The 16,773-nt window shown below is 37.7% G+C and overlaps 1 protein-coding gene and 1 non-coding gene across 29 annotated transcripts in view; one reads left to right on the top strand and one right to left on the bottom strand.

The window, feature by feature from the left end:
- The window catches only part of NEK11 (NIMA related kinase 11), a 310,863-nt gene that overhangs the window by 245,049 nt on the left and 49,041 nt on the right, over nt 1-16,773 (bottom strand). For 20 of the 28 annotated variants that reach the window (XM_077991454.1, XM_077991457.1, XM_077991458.1 and 17 more), the window contains one exon: nt 13,167-13,332. The exons of the other annotated variants lie outside the window; for them this stretch is intronic. In XM_077991454.1, coding sequence (XP_077847580.1) covers nt 13,167-13,332 — 166 coding nt within the window. The remainder of the gene's footprint in view (nt 1-13,166; nt 13,333-16,773) is intronic. 28 annotated transcript variants of the gene reach the window in all.
- Nucleotides 893-995, top strand: LOC114676490 (U6 spliceosomal RNA). The gene has a single exon (XR_003727562.1). It is a non-coding gene; the product is annotated as a U6 spliceosomal RNA (small nuclear RNA).

Below are 16,773 nucleotides of genomic sequence, written 5' to 3'. Positions count from 1 at the left end.
GATCTTAGAGATATTCTAGTTCACCATGTAACAGATTTCATTAATATTCCACGTCTGACTATTTGTTCAAATTGCACATCTGGGCTGGGTGCAGTGGCTCACGCCTGTAATCCCAGTACTTTAGGAGGCAGAGGCAGGCAGATTACCTGAGATCAGGAGTTCAAGACCAGCATGGCTAACATGGTGAAACCCCATCTCTACTAAAAATACAAAAATTGGCCAGGCCTGGTGGCACATGCCTGTAATCCCAGCTACTCAGGAGGCTGAGGCAGGAGAACTGCTTGAGCCCAGGAGGCAGAGGTTGCAGTGAACCGAGATTATGCCACTGCACTCCAGCCTGACCGACAGAACGAGACTCTGTCTCAAAAAAAAAAAAAAAAAAAAAAAATTACTCGTCTGGTTCTTTCCATAGGATTAGGTTTTTAGATTCATATATTCAGACTCTTGCTTAAATCTGAGAGTAGGAAAAACCTATGTTGAGGGTTTTGCAGCTAAATTATGCCAGAAACTAAGAAAACCAAAAGAAAGATAATTTGACAGTTTGTAGACAACTTTATAACCCTAATCCCTTAATTGTAACAGGTCATCTACCATACAACGATTCAATAATGAACCCTTGGATAAATATTACCAGTGCTTCCCAACTGGTGATTTCTAACACACAACGTATCACACAAGGAGCTGTCTCTTGTGCCCCTCCAGGATATATTTTTATCTGTGGAGGATTTAATGATCAACCATATGTGTGGGCAACTCCTTGTCTCAAGTGGAAAATAAGGGACCAATGTGGATTAGAGATTCTAATAGTACCACTGTCACTTCATAAGCAACTGGAAACTGAATATTGGTCTATATCTCTTAATTTGTGCCACGGATTAACAAGAAATCGTGGTTGCTTTGGCAGCACATATACTAAAATTGGAACAATACAGAGGAGGTTAGAATGGCCTCTGTGCAAGGATGACACACAAATTCATGAAGCGTTCCATATTTTAAAATAAAAATAATAAAGAGGAATTTTCTGGCAGGCTTAAATTGCTCTAAATGGGCATCTTTTGTAGAATGGTTCTTCCTTGGTTTGGCATAAATGTATATAGAGTTATCATTAGAAATCTGTCTCAAATATTAGCTACTATAGCTGACTGTATTGCAAAGGCTATCGTTGCCCAGAATCCTTTATAAATTCTCTTGCTACCATTGTTTTAGACTGCTTTGGACTACTTGTTGGCTGAACAGGGAAATGTGTATGCAATGGCTAACACCTCATGCTGCCCTTTCATAAATATGTCTGATATGGTAGAAATCCAGTTCTAAAAAATCAACAAACAAGCTACTTGGTTAAAACAAGTAGGTTCCTCTTCTGGCTCATTTTTTGATTGATTTTATTCTAATTATTTTGGTTCATGGTAGACTCTGTTAAGGAATATACTTCATTCTCTTAGTATTATCCTCCTGATAACCATCACAATAGTCTCCCTGGTGTGCTATATTCTCTCAAGTGTCTTAAATGCTCATATACAGCCATCTGTTGTACATCAAATGGTCTCACTACTGTTAAAATAACAAAAACACAAAAAGAACATAAGGAACCGTTCAACGAGGCTGATGCCATGAATGATGTATTTCATACCAAGACCAAACAAGTCCATGACGATGGTGACAGAGTGGCATCAATGTCCAATTTTAAGAGACTGACTAAAAGGAAGATATTGTTAAATTAATTTAAATTTGGCCTGAAGCTGCCTCCATACCTTGCATTCCTGTGCAGCAAATTTCACCCTAATTTAGTATGTAAACAAACTGATACACAGAACAAATAGCTGAGTCTCAGCCAATCACAGGAAGCCAAATCATCACACCATGCCCAAATAAGGCAAATGCCTAATTGTAGCTAATCAAATGATTTATCTGTTTTGCTTTTGTGTCCATCCTATAAAAGCTCATTGCTCAGGTTGCTGGGCAGAAAGAGCTCTCTGAACTTCTTCTAGTTCTGAGGTTTGCCCAATTCAAGAATTTTGTGTGTGTGTGCTCAAATAAACTTTGGTAAATTTATCTAAAATTTTTCTTTTAACAGTTGTAATACTAAAATTTGGAGACATTTGTGCATTAAAATAGCATTACTTTCAGGAATTTATCCCCAAACTGCAATGGTGCTTTTCACATCCTATTGTCATTTTTAAACTGTGTTAAAGAAATATTAAATTCTATACATTTTGTATCAATTTCTTTTTTTGTGAATGAGCATAATTATGTTTTCTGGGTTATCTTGCCATATGGAAGCACGCTCTCTGAGTGACATTTATTGTTGGTCTGACAATCACCTGCTTACATTCTTTCAAGTGGAAGGGCAGATGCAGAACAACAGAGATGGGTAAAAGTTGTGTGTCTGTTTCCTGCATTGATATTAAATGCCTGATTTCCTGTAATTAAATAAATATATATTTAGACTATTGAAGCAAAAACCAGAAAAGGGCCTTCAATAATAGGTCTCAAAGTGAAATGTCCAAAGGAAATAGCCAAACTCCCCCTTGCCTTCTGGGTAGAATTTTAAAAAGAAGAAAGATATCTGTTGTTAGCATTAAGCAAGGGCTATGTGAAATCAACAGGAAGAGGGAACACTGAAAGATTAAATTAATCCAAGATCTGTGTCTTGTGCTCCTCAAGTTATTCTTCCTATTTCCATTTTACATGTTTATCCTCAAGAAAAACTATCTGTCTTGCACTTACTGTGTTCTTTAATAAACACAGCCAGATGCAGTCACTCACATCTGCAATCCCAGTAACTCAGGTGACTGAGGCGGGATGATCACTTAACGCCAGGAGCTTGAAACCAGCCTGGGCAACATAGCAAGATCCCATCTCTAAAAACAATTTTTAAATTAGCCCAACCTGGTGCCATGCATGTATTCTCAGCTGCTTGGGAGGCTGGAGTGGGAAGAGCATTTGAGTCCAGGAGATTGAGGCTGCAGTGAGCTATGACTGCACAGAACGAAACCCCAATCTCAAAAATACAAAAAACAAACAAAAACCTCTGATTTTTCTAAGGATTTAATTATGATAGACAAGTCACTCAAAGATTTAGACACAACAAATTATGATTTGACACAACAAAGAAATACAGTTTTTAGTCTGATTTTAACTCAGCAATATGAAAAGCATTACTTTCTTTCTCTAAGCTGTGTTTAAAGAAAAAAGCTAGTGTTTTTGACGAAATGTAATGCCTTAGTCTAAGAAATTCATATTATAACATCAGTAAGAATATTCTGTTTTCTTAACTTTGTCCTTGAGAAATATTTAATAGTGACTTTTATTGCTAAAATAACTTTCGTGAAAAATGTATTGACTTTAACTGACCCAAAATTAATATTGCCCTAAGTCTATACAGCTATCAAAAAAATGTTTCTCTTCACTAAGATTATCCCTTGAAGGTTGCAATAAAAGACTTGATATTAACTTCTAAAGTTTTCAAAATCTGCAACCCAAACTGCAACATTTGATGGATTAATAGTATCTCCTCCTTTCACCATCCCAGTTAGCCAACGACAGATTGACTTTGAAATGCCAAGGCTTTAAAGAAATGAAGAACAACCCAAATACATGTTCTCAACCCCACATTTGATTGTTATTATAAAATTTTAAATCCCAAAATGATTTGCTTTTAAAAATTAATCCTTGTATTAACATTAGCAATCAAAGCACTTACAACCTTAAAAGACCAAAGAAAAGCATTCTCAGAAGCCTGAATTTAAAACAAAATCAAAAACAAAAATATCCCTGCAATGTTTAAGGCTAAAAGGAGCTTCAAAAATTATTCTGTCCTACTTTTTATTTTAAATGAAAAAATGAAAAAGCTTCCCTTATTAATTCACTGGATTGACAACTTAAAATGCTATTCCTTCATACCCTACCATATCTCCATTAAATAAGCATCATTTCAGTGGACCTCAAATATTATGCATCAGAATCTTCCAAGTTGCTTGTTTAAAATGCATATCCCTATTATCATAATTATCATTATCATCAATAACTCCAACTCAGTAAATGCAGATTGGGTGCAGTGGCTCATGCCTGTAATCCCAGCACTTTGGGAGGCCAAGGCAGGCAGATCATTTGAGGTCAGGAGTTTGAGACCAGTCTGGCCAACATGAAACCCCATCTCTACTAAAAACACAAAAATTAGCTGTTCATGGTGGCACACGCCTGTAATCCCAGCTACTTGGGAGGCTGAAGTAGGAGGATCGCTTGAACCTAGGTGGCAGAGGTTACTGTGAGCCAAGATCCCTTCACGGCCCTCAAGACTGGGCAACAGAGCAAGACTCCACTGCAAAATAAAACAAAATAAAATAATGAAAAAGCTTCCCTTATTAATTCACTGGATTGACATCTTAAAATGCTGTTCTTCATACCCTACCATATCTCCATTAAATAAGCATCCTTCCAGTGAACCTCAAATTTTATGCATCAGAATCTTCCAAGTTGCCTGTTTAAAATGCACATCCCTAGACATTATCAACAATAACTCTGACTCAGTAAATCCACATAGGCCCAAAGAATCTGTATTTTTAACAAGCATCCTTCGTGACTCTAGGACAGGTGGTCCATGGAACAAACTTTGAGGCATGATGCTAGGCAATAATATAAACAGGCCATGTGCTTAATATTTAGCCTGTCAGTGGAAACATTTTGTTTAATAGTTTCAAGAACTCCAAAGGCAAAAGATGTACTTGGGAAAGGCAGGGTTGAATAAGAGTCATTTTACAATAACATGTTTTCTAAAGCCTGTTTCATTACTTAGGAGAATACCAATAAATGGAGGTGAAGGCAGTGGGGGAGGAAATCCTTTGTCATTATATTGTACAACCCGAGGACATTTTCCTACAATTTTGGAAGTGCACTTTAAGAGACTGCATAAAATGTGGGGGAAATGTCAAGCCACATTATGCTTTTAAAAGCAAAACAAGAAAAAACAGCTTCTAAATAGGTACTGAAGAATGCCATGAAGTATTATGATTTTCATTTCTAATAATATAAATGAACATCTTGAGCTTAGTTAGTATTTTTTTCAAATTCTTTTAGAGATAGTATTCCTTTTGCTGAGGTAAATGTAGATGAATAAGAAACGGCAGAACTTATTCTTAAGTGATGTGAAATAATGTGAAATAATGCTTTTATCTATAAAGCACAGGGTTTTTTTAAAAAAAAAAACTATTTGATATAAATTAGTGTGATTCTATTTTTAAACATTTAGATTTACATAAATTAATATGATAGCCAAAGTCTTACCCCAAATATCATAAATTCTACTGGGTTGCTGATTGCTTTCTATTAGTGCATTACTGCATTTCTTTTAAACGAAAGTAGTTTTGCTTTTCAATTGTTAGATTTAACAATTTTAGGTAAAAATCAGTGGTCTTATTTTTTATTGTTTTTCATTAAAATGTCAAAATATTTCATAGTTTAAGAAAGAAAGTAAATGGAACAAACCAAATGACTTTAATTTTGATACTTATAAAAATCTCAAATGGATCAGTTGAGGTATATAAAAACATTAGACACTCATATTATTTACAGCCTTCCCCAACTGAACAAAATCTAGACCCACAGAATTGACACAGGATAAATTCAGGGAGGCTTACCAACTCCTAGATGGAGCTGCCCAGGAAAACCAGAGGGCCCTGATGGGACCCACCACTCTGAAAACAATGCTTAGTTCCTTCAATCAGCAGCAATCCCAGCAATGCAAACCACTGAAGACAGTCCTGATGTGTGGACAGCCCCACTATGTGGATGCCCGATTTGAACTCACACTAGGAAGGATGATCACCAATCAGTGTCACAATGTCAATATTCCAGGGGTGTTCCTCATCTATAAATGACCAATTCTGGGGGGTAGGGTGGTCCCAAACAGGTTTCAGGACTATGAGCAGTGGCTGTGAAGGACAGAAAAGGATTTGTCTCTAATGCTAGACACAACACACCCAATATGAAGTTCTCTAAGGACCCTCTGAGAACTAGTAAGCCTGGTGGCTGCACATCATTGCCAAATTTACTTGTAGTAGTCTACTGACACCCACTAGAGATTCAAGATTGCAAAACTCAACTCGCTTACTTGGTTCGTTCAAATACTTTTGCATAAACAAGAAACATACGAGGAAATTTCAAACGTTCTGTTTTACAGTACAATCAGATTGGAAAGTACTTGCCTCAAAGTTACTATCAGGCCTATTAGTGTTTAAGAATTTGCGGCCGGGCTCTGTGGCTCATGCCCGTAATCCCAGCACTTTGGGAGGCTGAGGCGGGTGGATCACAAGGCCAGGAGATGGAGACCATCCTGGCCAGCATGGAGAAACCCCATCTCTACTAAAAATACAAAAATTAGCCGGGCGTGGTGGCACATGCCAGTAGTCACAGCTACTCAGGACGCTGAGGCAGAAGAATTACTTGAACCCAGGAGGCAGGGGTTGCAGTGAGCTGAGATTGCACCACTGCACTCCAGCCTGGTGACGAAGCGAGACTCTGTCTCAAAAAAAAAAAAAAAAAAAAAAAAAGAATTTTCATATTTCTTCCTTTTGGCATGAATCCTCATACTAAAGGCTGCACACCAATACTCAAGAGGTAAAAACTAGCTTGCCTTCTAGAAAACAGCTGGAGGGCAGAAAGGGGGGTAACAATGAAATAACGAACAATTACAATAACTTTCATTATTGAGAATCTACTAGGAGAAAAGCTCTGATAGTCACTTTTTCAACATTCATTATTTCAAATCCCTATAAAAACAAAATATATGTTATACTCTCTTAAGAAAAACAGGTCAGAGAAACGAAATAAGCTGCTGAAGGAAATGCACAAAGATTTGAACAGAAGATGCCAAAGTCTACACACTTTCCACTATTTAAAGCCCTATCTAGTCTTCCATTGAGAGAAAATAAAATTGTCATATCATGAGATTAAAAGTTTGCATTTGTGTACAAATAGTTTCTATGAATATGTATATGTATTGTAGAAATAGAGATGGATAAAGACAGAAAATAATTGAGAATAAGCCAAGAAAAGGAGCAGCTATCCCAATACCCCTAGTCCTAGTTCTGCCCTGGATGTAATAGTCAGAAAATCACTCCACTCTCTGGGGCCCTGTTTCTTCATCTGTAAAATGGAATTAATAATCAAGAATTTACTTCTTCTCAAAAAAGGATAGGGACATGTTAAAAAGACACAGGAGCCAACCTGAAGGATCCCCATTAGCCAAAGTTGGAACAATTTGAGCAACAAAATAAACAGCGATGGTACTGGGTGATAACCCATATAATAATTTTAAAATCCATGAGTTCATACTAATATAAATAAATAATTGAAAAAATACATGGATGGAGGAGAAGAAGCAGCTCTTCCTTACAGGGGAATCCCAATTAGTAAATATAGAAAGAATGAGAGAAATATATAATCACAATTAGGCAAAGACTAGAAAGTAAGAATCGCCGCAGGCAACTTCCACTGAAAGAGACTAAAATCAGTGAGTGAAGATTTGAAAAGAAACAGGCTATTATTAATAGAAAACTCTCAAACTATCTTACCCAGGATATTTATCAATTTCAAAGGGACAAAATAATAACTTTACAGTGAAAAAACCCACAAGACAGAATCTTAACCAAGTGATCAAAGTTAACATCATCAGTAATAAGATACAGCCTGTACCCCTTAATATGATGTACTGAGAAGAATACAATACTACCATTGCAGTAGTCTTGCCAAGAATATGTAACCTCAATCTAATCATGAGAAAACATTAGATAAACCACACTCTACAAAATAGCTTGCCAGTACCCATCAAAAGTGTGAAGTTCATAAAATACAAGGCAGGAAAGGGAAATTGTCACAGATTAGAGGAGACTAAAGAAATAGAACTAAATGCAATGTAAAATCCTGGATTGGATCCTAGAATAGACCAAAGGCATTAAGGGGAAAACTAGTAAAATATTAATTTTCTGGTTTTGATAATTAAGCTATGATTATGTAAGTTGTTAAAATTAGGGAATGTATTTAACTGCAAACATATTACAATTAAAGGTGAAGTATTGGGTTCCTAAATCACATCCCATGCTTTTCTATCTCTGAGTCTTTTATCACATCATTCGCTTTAGCTGAAATGTCCTTGTTCTTTTCTTCTTGGCCAGGTCTTTCCCGTACTGCGAACTCAAATAGAATGCTAGCACCTTCATGGTTCCCATGGTCAGAAGTCATTTCTCTCTCCTATTACTCCCACAGCACTTTAACCACACCCTTACCATAACACGTACCACATTCCCCCTTGTATTTTAGCAACTGATATAAATGACTCATTAATCCTGCCTGACAAGATTCTTTAAATATTATCATATTATCTCTGTTATGCCACACAATGACTATAATTGTATCTGACACAGACCTGGGGCTCAGTAATGGCTTTTGAAAAGACCCTTGATTACAACTGCCATTGTGAACTTCAAGTTCGTAAGGCATCAATAAATAATCCAGACTGCCAATGTATTCATATGCAATGAGAGCTAGAACTGCCAAGGCACTAGGGGGCTCATCTCAGGTTAGCCAGCATATTTTTTCCTATTAGAGGAAGCACATATGGAAAGCTAAATTAGGATCAGAAGGTTGCTTGGGAAGCAAGGAGAATAAGTTGGGCAATTTTCGTGAACAGAGCAACAGGCTAAATGGCTTGATCATAAAACTACACCCACTACAGGGCCAGACTCTCCTGTTCTCAGCTCTGGGCTTCATCTTTGCTTAGTGCTCCATCAATACTGACAAATTTTTCCTTTATGACTATTTGTCTATTTCCACCCTAACTATTCTCTCCTTTTTAAATTTTTTTATCATTTATTTTGTCATTCTCAGCCCTGGCTGCATTTTAAAATCACCTGGAGAAATCTCAAAAACCCTGATACCTGGGCCATTCCCGAGGACCAATTAAATCAGACTTTCTAGAGGTGGGTCTCAGGCCTCAGGATTTTTGATAGCTCTCCAGGTGATTCCAAGATGCAGCCAATGTTGAGAACTAGTACTATATTGATAAAATTTTTGCTTACCTATGTTAATATCACCAAGCAGAAAACAGACAAGTCCAACATTTCCTGCCTTTTTCCCTGATATCATATGTTCTCTCCACCCCCCTCTCCTGAGGATACGTGATCTCACCTATTCTGTGGTGTGTCTACTAATTTAATGCCTAGGTTTCTGGAGACGCCTTGTCTTCACCCAAATGGAAGGCTTTCAGGCAGTATCTCACAGGCCTCCAGTGCAGCACATTGTTAGGTCTATCAGCACAGTAAGGTAGGACAAAATACTTTTAACATATACAACAGGCAGAAGGATTCAATATTTTATTATTACCATCAGTGTTTGACAGAAATGAGGTGGGAAGCAGCTGGAACCAAGAGGTAAAGAGTATATCCAAAAATATCTTGAGTGCTAACTTCTTTGTGGTTCACTATGTGGGTCCACCACGTGATAGAAAAATGAATCAGAAAAAGATCAATCCCTCATGCTGAGAATTTGACGTGGTTCATACGATGTAAACTGTGCTTTGTACCATGAGAGATAAAGATGCTATGAGAGTTGGGGGGATTGGGATTGGGGTGGGGAGTGATTTCTAGCCAGGAGATTATGAGAGGCTTTGTTTATGGGAAAGGAACCTTGTTTATTGGAACCTTTGATTATGGGAGAGTAGGTGGCATTTAAGCTGGGCCTGGGAGTCAGGGTAAGATTTGAAGATGTGGGACTAGGAGGAAGGGCATTCTCAGAGGATATGGCCTAAGCAAAGATGAAAAGGCGTGAAACTGCGGAGGATGGGCAGTAGTTCCATTTCCTTCCTACATGGAGGAAAATAGAAGACATTAATATTTGAAATATTCTGTCATTCTGGTAGTTTTGGAACTATTCCCCATCAAAGATTTGGTTAAATCTTGACCAGAAATTATGAGAGTTCAGTTGTCTGATGTTTAACATTCATAATCTGATGTATGTGTCCAAAGGGTTGGGTAGTAGATGCAGAGGCCTCACTCATGCATTTATATATTTCAGTCTTGAAAGGCCCCAAATTAAATTATAGAAGGGAGAAACTGGAGATAAAGAGATCAGCCATTTCAATGGTAGTGATAGTATTTTTCTGTGAGGTGCAATTTTGGTCACCTGCCATTTCCTATACTATTATTTTACCTTAATAAAAAGAAGATAACACCAGCCCTGTGCAAGTTAAGAGTAAATTTGGGTCTGATGATGAGAAATATCTCTGTTAATAAGAACGGAGCAATCTGTGCAAGTCACTCCTCAGGAGTCTGGGGAAGTGGCAACCTGCCAGCTCAGCTGCACACAGAGCCCAGGCGGCCCCACAGCTGTCTCTCAGCACTGCCAGCAGCCATTACCGTGGCAACGGCCCCTCCCAGGAGAGCAGCTCAGCCCACTGAAACCATCCATCATTTAAAAATCAACACAGATGATTCCAGATGAGATCCTGTGCAACAACCACAAAAATCTTTTAGAACTGTCCTTTCTAAGGACGTAATTCAGACAATATAGACTGTGAATTCGATGGGTGATTCTCAAAATTCAGTATGCTTTGGGCTCATTTGGCGGGCTTGTCAAAACACAGATTGCCAGAACCCCACCCCCAGAATTTCTGATTCAGTGCAGCTGGCTGGGGTAGAGGCAAAGAATCCGTACTTCTAGCAAGTTCCCAAGTGAGGTTGGGGTCACACTTTGAGAACCACTGGGTTACATACTAGCATTGTATCACTGTTGATTTCCTGATTTTTGATTGCTGTACTAGGGTTATGTCAAAGAATGTCCTTGGTCTTAGAAAATACTCAAAGTTGTATTATATTTAGGACAAAGGAGTATCATGTCTGAAACTTATTCTCAAATGGTTCATTAAAAAATGTAGATAGAAAGATAAAGCAAATGTGGAAAAATAACAATTTGGGAAATCTGGATAAAGGGCATATGGAAGTTCATTGTGTTATTCTTGTAACATTTCTGGTAGTTTAAAATTACATTAAAATTATAAATTTTTTCAATTAATACAGGGAAAGAAAGTTATAGCAATATATACCATGTATGTCTAATATGGTAGCGAGAAGCCACATATGGTTATTTATATTTAAATTAATTACATTTAAATAAAATTTAACATCCAGGCCCTCAATTGCACTATCCGCACTTCAAGTGCTAAAGAGCCATGTATATGACTAGTGACTACTATATTAGACAGCACAAGTATAGCCCATTTCCATCAGCACAGAAAGTTCTGTGGAATAGTGTTGACTACAGTTTAAAATATTCTAAGACATGGAAAGAGTCTTTGAAAAAGTCAATGTCCTAAAAGCAGCAATAGAGATAGCAGTAACAGTTTAAGCAGTATGAGTCAGTTGTTTCTAAAATAACAGTTTATTAACTGAAGGAGGCTAAAGAAGAAATATGATGAAATTATAGCAGGTGGATCATAGTATGCAACATATGCATATGCAAGTATCTTTAGCTTTGCATGAATTGGTGACATATTTGCCAGAGTAACTATTCAATATTACTGCTCACACCTGTCATCATCTTACTGATTTTGTCAACAATCCATTGGATGATGGACAAGCAGATATCCTAAATGACCTGGTTCTTCTCCACTCACCCTCTGCCCCGTCCACTTTCCTTCAAGCAAAGCAGGGTCAAGACATAGATGGAAAAATACCCAGAAAGGCCAAGGCTGACCTGAAGGGGAATGGCCAAGACATGGAATATTTCAAACTTGTTCAGATATTTTAACTTGGCTATTGGTTTCATTTTGGGTGATACATCAGCTAATGTGTAAAGCAGGCAAGGTTGTTTTCGCTGCTATCCCTTTTCCTTCTGAGCTTCTTTTCTTTCTCCTGTCTCTTCTTTTTTCTCTCTCAAACAAATGGCACCTTCAAGTTAGGTCGAGTTGTCCAAAGTTTCTGGCCCAAACAGGACTGTCATCTACTCTAAAGAGCATCTTTTTTTCCTCATGTCTTTTGGGCTCCAGCAACATCCAAGTGATAAGCTGACTTCATCCTAAAGTATGAAAAGCACCAAATTCTCCCAAGGTGCATTTGGCTAACCCTAGCTTCCATAATATTCTGGGAGATACTTTTTGAGCATAGTCATCTTTGGGTATTCTCTGCCTGACCCAACCCCTGTCAATCCCCTCTCCATAACCTCTCAGTAGTAAACACACAGATCCACACTGCATCTACACATGTCCATTTTCCCCTCTCCCGCTTCTCTAAGCAGCTTCACACTCCCTTGGGGCTCAGTAAATACACAGCTATTACTTGGATAGAACTCAGAGTGGTTGGAAAAATTGTAAATACCTCAAGCTGTAAACCACAAATTGATAAATATGAGGAATTCTTGTGGGGAAAAAAGCCATACTTCCATTTCTAAACTTCCACTGAAGAAATTAAACCATAGAGCTGGAATTCAAAACTCAGGACATGTACCTCTACTCTAACCAAGCATCTGTTAGAGCATTTAAATGTCCATCTAAGCATTAGACCATTCTAGAAGGTCTGCCCCTCCCCCATCAAAACATTGTTGAAGCATTCTTCTGCAGTAATTTCTCTTTTTTTGTTTTTTTCTTAGAGATAGGGTCTTACTCTATCACCCAGGCTGGAGCACGACGGCATGGTCACAGCTCACTGAAGCCTCGAACTGCTAGGCTCAAGCAATCCTCCTGCCTCAGTTTCTCGGCTAGCTGGAACTACAGGCTCATATAACCACACCCTGCTAATTTTTAAATTTTTCTGTAGAGATGCGGTGGGGGGGAGGTCTCACTATGTTTCCTAGTCTGGTCTCGACCTCCTGGACTAGCAATCCTCTCACTTTGACCTCCCAAAGTGCTGGGATTACAAGTATGAGCAACCACACCTGGCCTCCTCCTTAAAATATATTCGTTTTTACTGAGTTTGCCAGTGGAGGGAAAAACCCTTCCTTAGAAACAAGTTTTGTCAATTATCTACAGATAATCATTCTTAGCTGCAAGACATGGGATCCCAGGTCTTTATAGTTCAATTTACGGTTTGATAATTGGACTTTTAAGATCTCTTTATAGAAGGCTTTTTACCATTCAGCATATTTTTATAAAGACTTCCAAGAGAAAAGGAGAGTCTCACCTCACAGTACTCCGTGATAATGCAGAAATTATCTTGCTCCACAAAACTTGCATGGAACTTGACAATGGCTGGGTGGTCCAGCTTGGAGAGGAGCTGGGCTTCCAAATTGGCCTGCACAGTTTCATTTGGATTTAGTTCTCCAACAGATATTTCCTTAAGTACCTTTCTGCAGTCAAAAAAAATTTTTTTAAACATTTACAGCCAAAAAACACATTTAACAAATATCATCAAGTGGTACAGAGCCACTAATTAATGCCCAGGTTGTGACCTACTCATATATCTGGTATTGCCTATTATGACACTGTGTCTCCTGGTGGGACCTGGGCCTGTTTTCCTGTCCTGCTTCCCCAAGGCCTCTGACCTCCTCATCTGTGTACCCTACAGTTCTATAAGGGCAGACATGGAACTAATCTTGAGCAATATTGCTGGGGTGGCCCTTCCTCCACCTCTCTAGATGTTTCAGTGTCTCTTGGTTTCTCTTATAGTTATCTATTTCTGTCTGTCTCTTTCTATGTGTGTTCACACACACACACACACACACACACACATATATGTAATCCATCACTCTGTATCTTATTCTTTCTTTGCCTCTTTCCTTCTCTGTCTCTGCCTCTTTGTGTCTCTCTTTGCCTCTATGTATTTGCAGTATTTACACACACTTACAGGCATGCTTCTCTCTCTCAGCTTAAAGTTTTCCAAATATATTGACTTAATATTGGTAGGAGCAATATTTATTTATTTTCTTTTTAAAACTATCCTTGGCATATCATACTTTATTACTACCAGTATTTAAAAGGAAAAATTAACTAAAACCATTAATAGAGATATTTAGTATTTCTAACATGTATAAATGAAAGAGCTCATTAAATCCCCAAGCCATTAATTTAAAAATTGTGATAACTCTATGAGGAATAGACCAAAACATTATCTCTTCCCATCTAAAAAAAAAAAAAAGAGTCTGATAAACAAATCAATTATAGTACCAAAGTGTAAACTAGACTATTGGGAAAAAATACCTTAGAACACCAATTATGTTTGCAGACACAGTCTGCTGATTATAAGTAAGCATTGGCAGTTCATTAAGGCAAGTTCAGCAGGACCAGCAATAGAAAGCATTTTACAAAAATCTTCCTTAGGAGTAGCTACCTATGCATGTCAATAAAAATGTATTATCGTAGAAAATTTCTTTAGGCCCTTTAACCAGCCCATAGATTAACCATCATTCTCCAGTCCTTCCTAACAGATGCTGACAGATGCCCTTGCCACAGGGAATGCCTCCAGCTAGTAAGCTCTCCTTGACATGCCCATGAACTTCTGCCCTCCCAGTTGAGATGTGTGCTTACCCAAGTCATTGCGTTTATTCCCAAGTCTGCTAATGCCAGTTATGCTCATCATTGTAAATTTATGACTTCAGTATAACTTAAATGAAGAGTGAGCATGAGAGTTATCTCTGCTAGGAAAACTAAGTCAAATGAAAATCAAAAAACTTGAAAATAAAAAGTTGCAAAAATAAAAAGCTGTCAAGTAACTGAAAAGACAGTTCTGAAAAGGTTAAAAATGTGAAAATCTAGTATTCTAAATTCAGATTGTTACAGAAAAATAAATCTAGAAAACTAGGTCCTAAAAAAATAATATAATAATAATATATATCTTATGGATGTAGTTTATGCAAAAAAAAAAAGATGAAGAAGTCTCTAACCAGAGGACATTGAATGCTGGCTATACAGCCAAAAACTGGAGAAAATGTACAATGATATATTTTAAGTTGATGTAAATGTTTTAATTAATGTCATTTTATTTTAAAATTGTTTCCTTTTTTTAACCAAGTACCAGCTCCAATCACATTGGAGAGAAGAGCTTCTACCATTTTTAAAAATGTGATTATACTATTAACTTTTCAGTAATTCAAACAAGCCTCTCCCTCTGTTTTACGATAGAAGAACCATAATATCCTCAGGCATCACCAGAGGTAGAGCTTTCTTCTTGTTTCATATTCAGACTCTAGAAGTTTTGATATTGCAGTCAGCACACTATTGTATAGTATTCCCCCATACCATTTCTCAGTGAGAGACTACGATCAAAATAAATAAATAAATAAATAAATAAAATTTTAAAAACTCATTACAATTCTAAGTTAGGAAATCCATCCTACAAGCTGACAGCCTAAGTAGGAAAATGTAGAAACTGCCCTTATCCTATTCCGGGGTTGGGTAACATTTGACTTTTTTTTTTTTCCCCAGAGCAGTAAAAGCTAGGTTAAGTTTACATTCTCCAAAAATCTCATAAGGAAAACCTTCTAATCCAAGATGACCATTACTGGGAAGTCACTTCCCCTAAAATTTGAGTCCTTTAATATTTTATTCACTTTAAATGTTCTCCATGGTCTTCCCATTCTGAACTCATCTCATCCCCAAAAGACACCAACAGCAGGCATAAGCTGCTTCCACAGAGGAGGCCAATTTGCATTAGAAAGGGCAGCTCTGCCTCAGCAGCCTCACAGGCAAGGACTCCACTATGCCATTAACAGGTGTCTTTCAATGTGACTGCAACACAGAAAGCTGGAACACTTGTCTTCCTTCCCCTAACAGGTGTTTTCGCATTGGTTTCAAACAGCCTATTACGCTCCTACTTAATAAGAAGTAGATTCTAGAGAAATGCCTGCTTGGTAACATTCTGTAAAGACTGTTCTATCAAGATTTGGTTTAAAATGACCTAATGTTATTAGGAGTGGCATTTCAGACTGTTAGTATACCCAAAGAAGCTTGACATGACATACAAGACTATGTTTTTTTGTTACTGAAGATTACAAAGCAGCAGGTGAAGCACAATGACATCTTCGTAGAGCTTTTTCAGTAATTTACTGTACCCCAGCTAGCATGCAGTTATAAAAGTCACAGTGGTTAAGCATGACAATATAAAGTCTTACAAACCTGCAATATTCTCTTGCTGTGAAGGAACAAATGCTATAAAAAGCTTCAAGATACTTATTTTTCCTTGCAAACACCAACTATTGTGCAGCAGAGCATGAGATTTTACATACAAAATGTAACTACCTGAGCCCCATCTGGCACCCTGATGATAAAGCATAACCCATTTGTCCACAATTTGGCAGATGAAGGGAGAGCTATTAAGACAGGTGATATCTATTATAATCATCTCGTAGATGATGCAGAGACATTCACCTTCCTTGCCTGAAATCATGTCACTGAGCTGGCAGAGGAAACTCTCATTGCACATCACTTAATACGAGATCCATATCAGCCAAAGACAGCATGAAAACTCACCAAGTCAGGGACAGCTTGTTACTTGCCCAGTGATTCCCAGTCTGTCACCCCTCCTAAATAACATGACAGACATTTATTTTATCAGAGCCTCAACTCAGGAGAAATTTCATGACAGTAGCAAAATTAGGCATCCCTTGGAGACGTACTCATTTTGCAAACTTCCCAAGTTACATGCTTTCTTTCTTTCTAGAATCAGCGAACTGACAAACTTTGGAGAATAACTTTGGAAATTCGAGATAACTATGGCTAATTTCATTCCCTTGAAATTGGCCTATGTTTTGTAGAAATGGGGAAGATGATATCTTTGAGATATTCATTAAGGG

Source organism: Macaca mulatta, chromosome 2, assembly GCF_049350105.2.
Source record: "Macaca mulatta isolate MMU2019108-1 chromosome 2, T2T-MMU8v2.0, whole genome shotgun sequence".
Lineage (NCBI taxonomy): Eukaryota > Metazoa > Chordata > Mammalia > Primates > Cercopithecidae > Macaca > Macaca mulatta.
The sequence above is the reverse complement of the archived record's forward strand: the minus strand, read 5'-3'. Positions and strand labels throughout refer to the sequence as shown.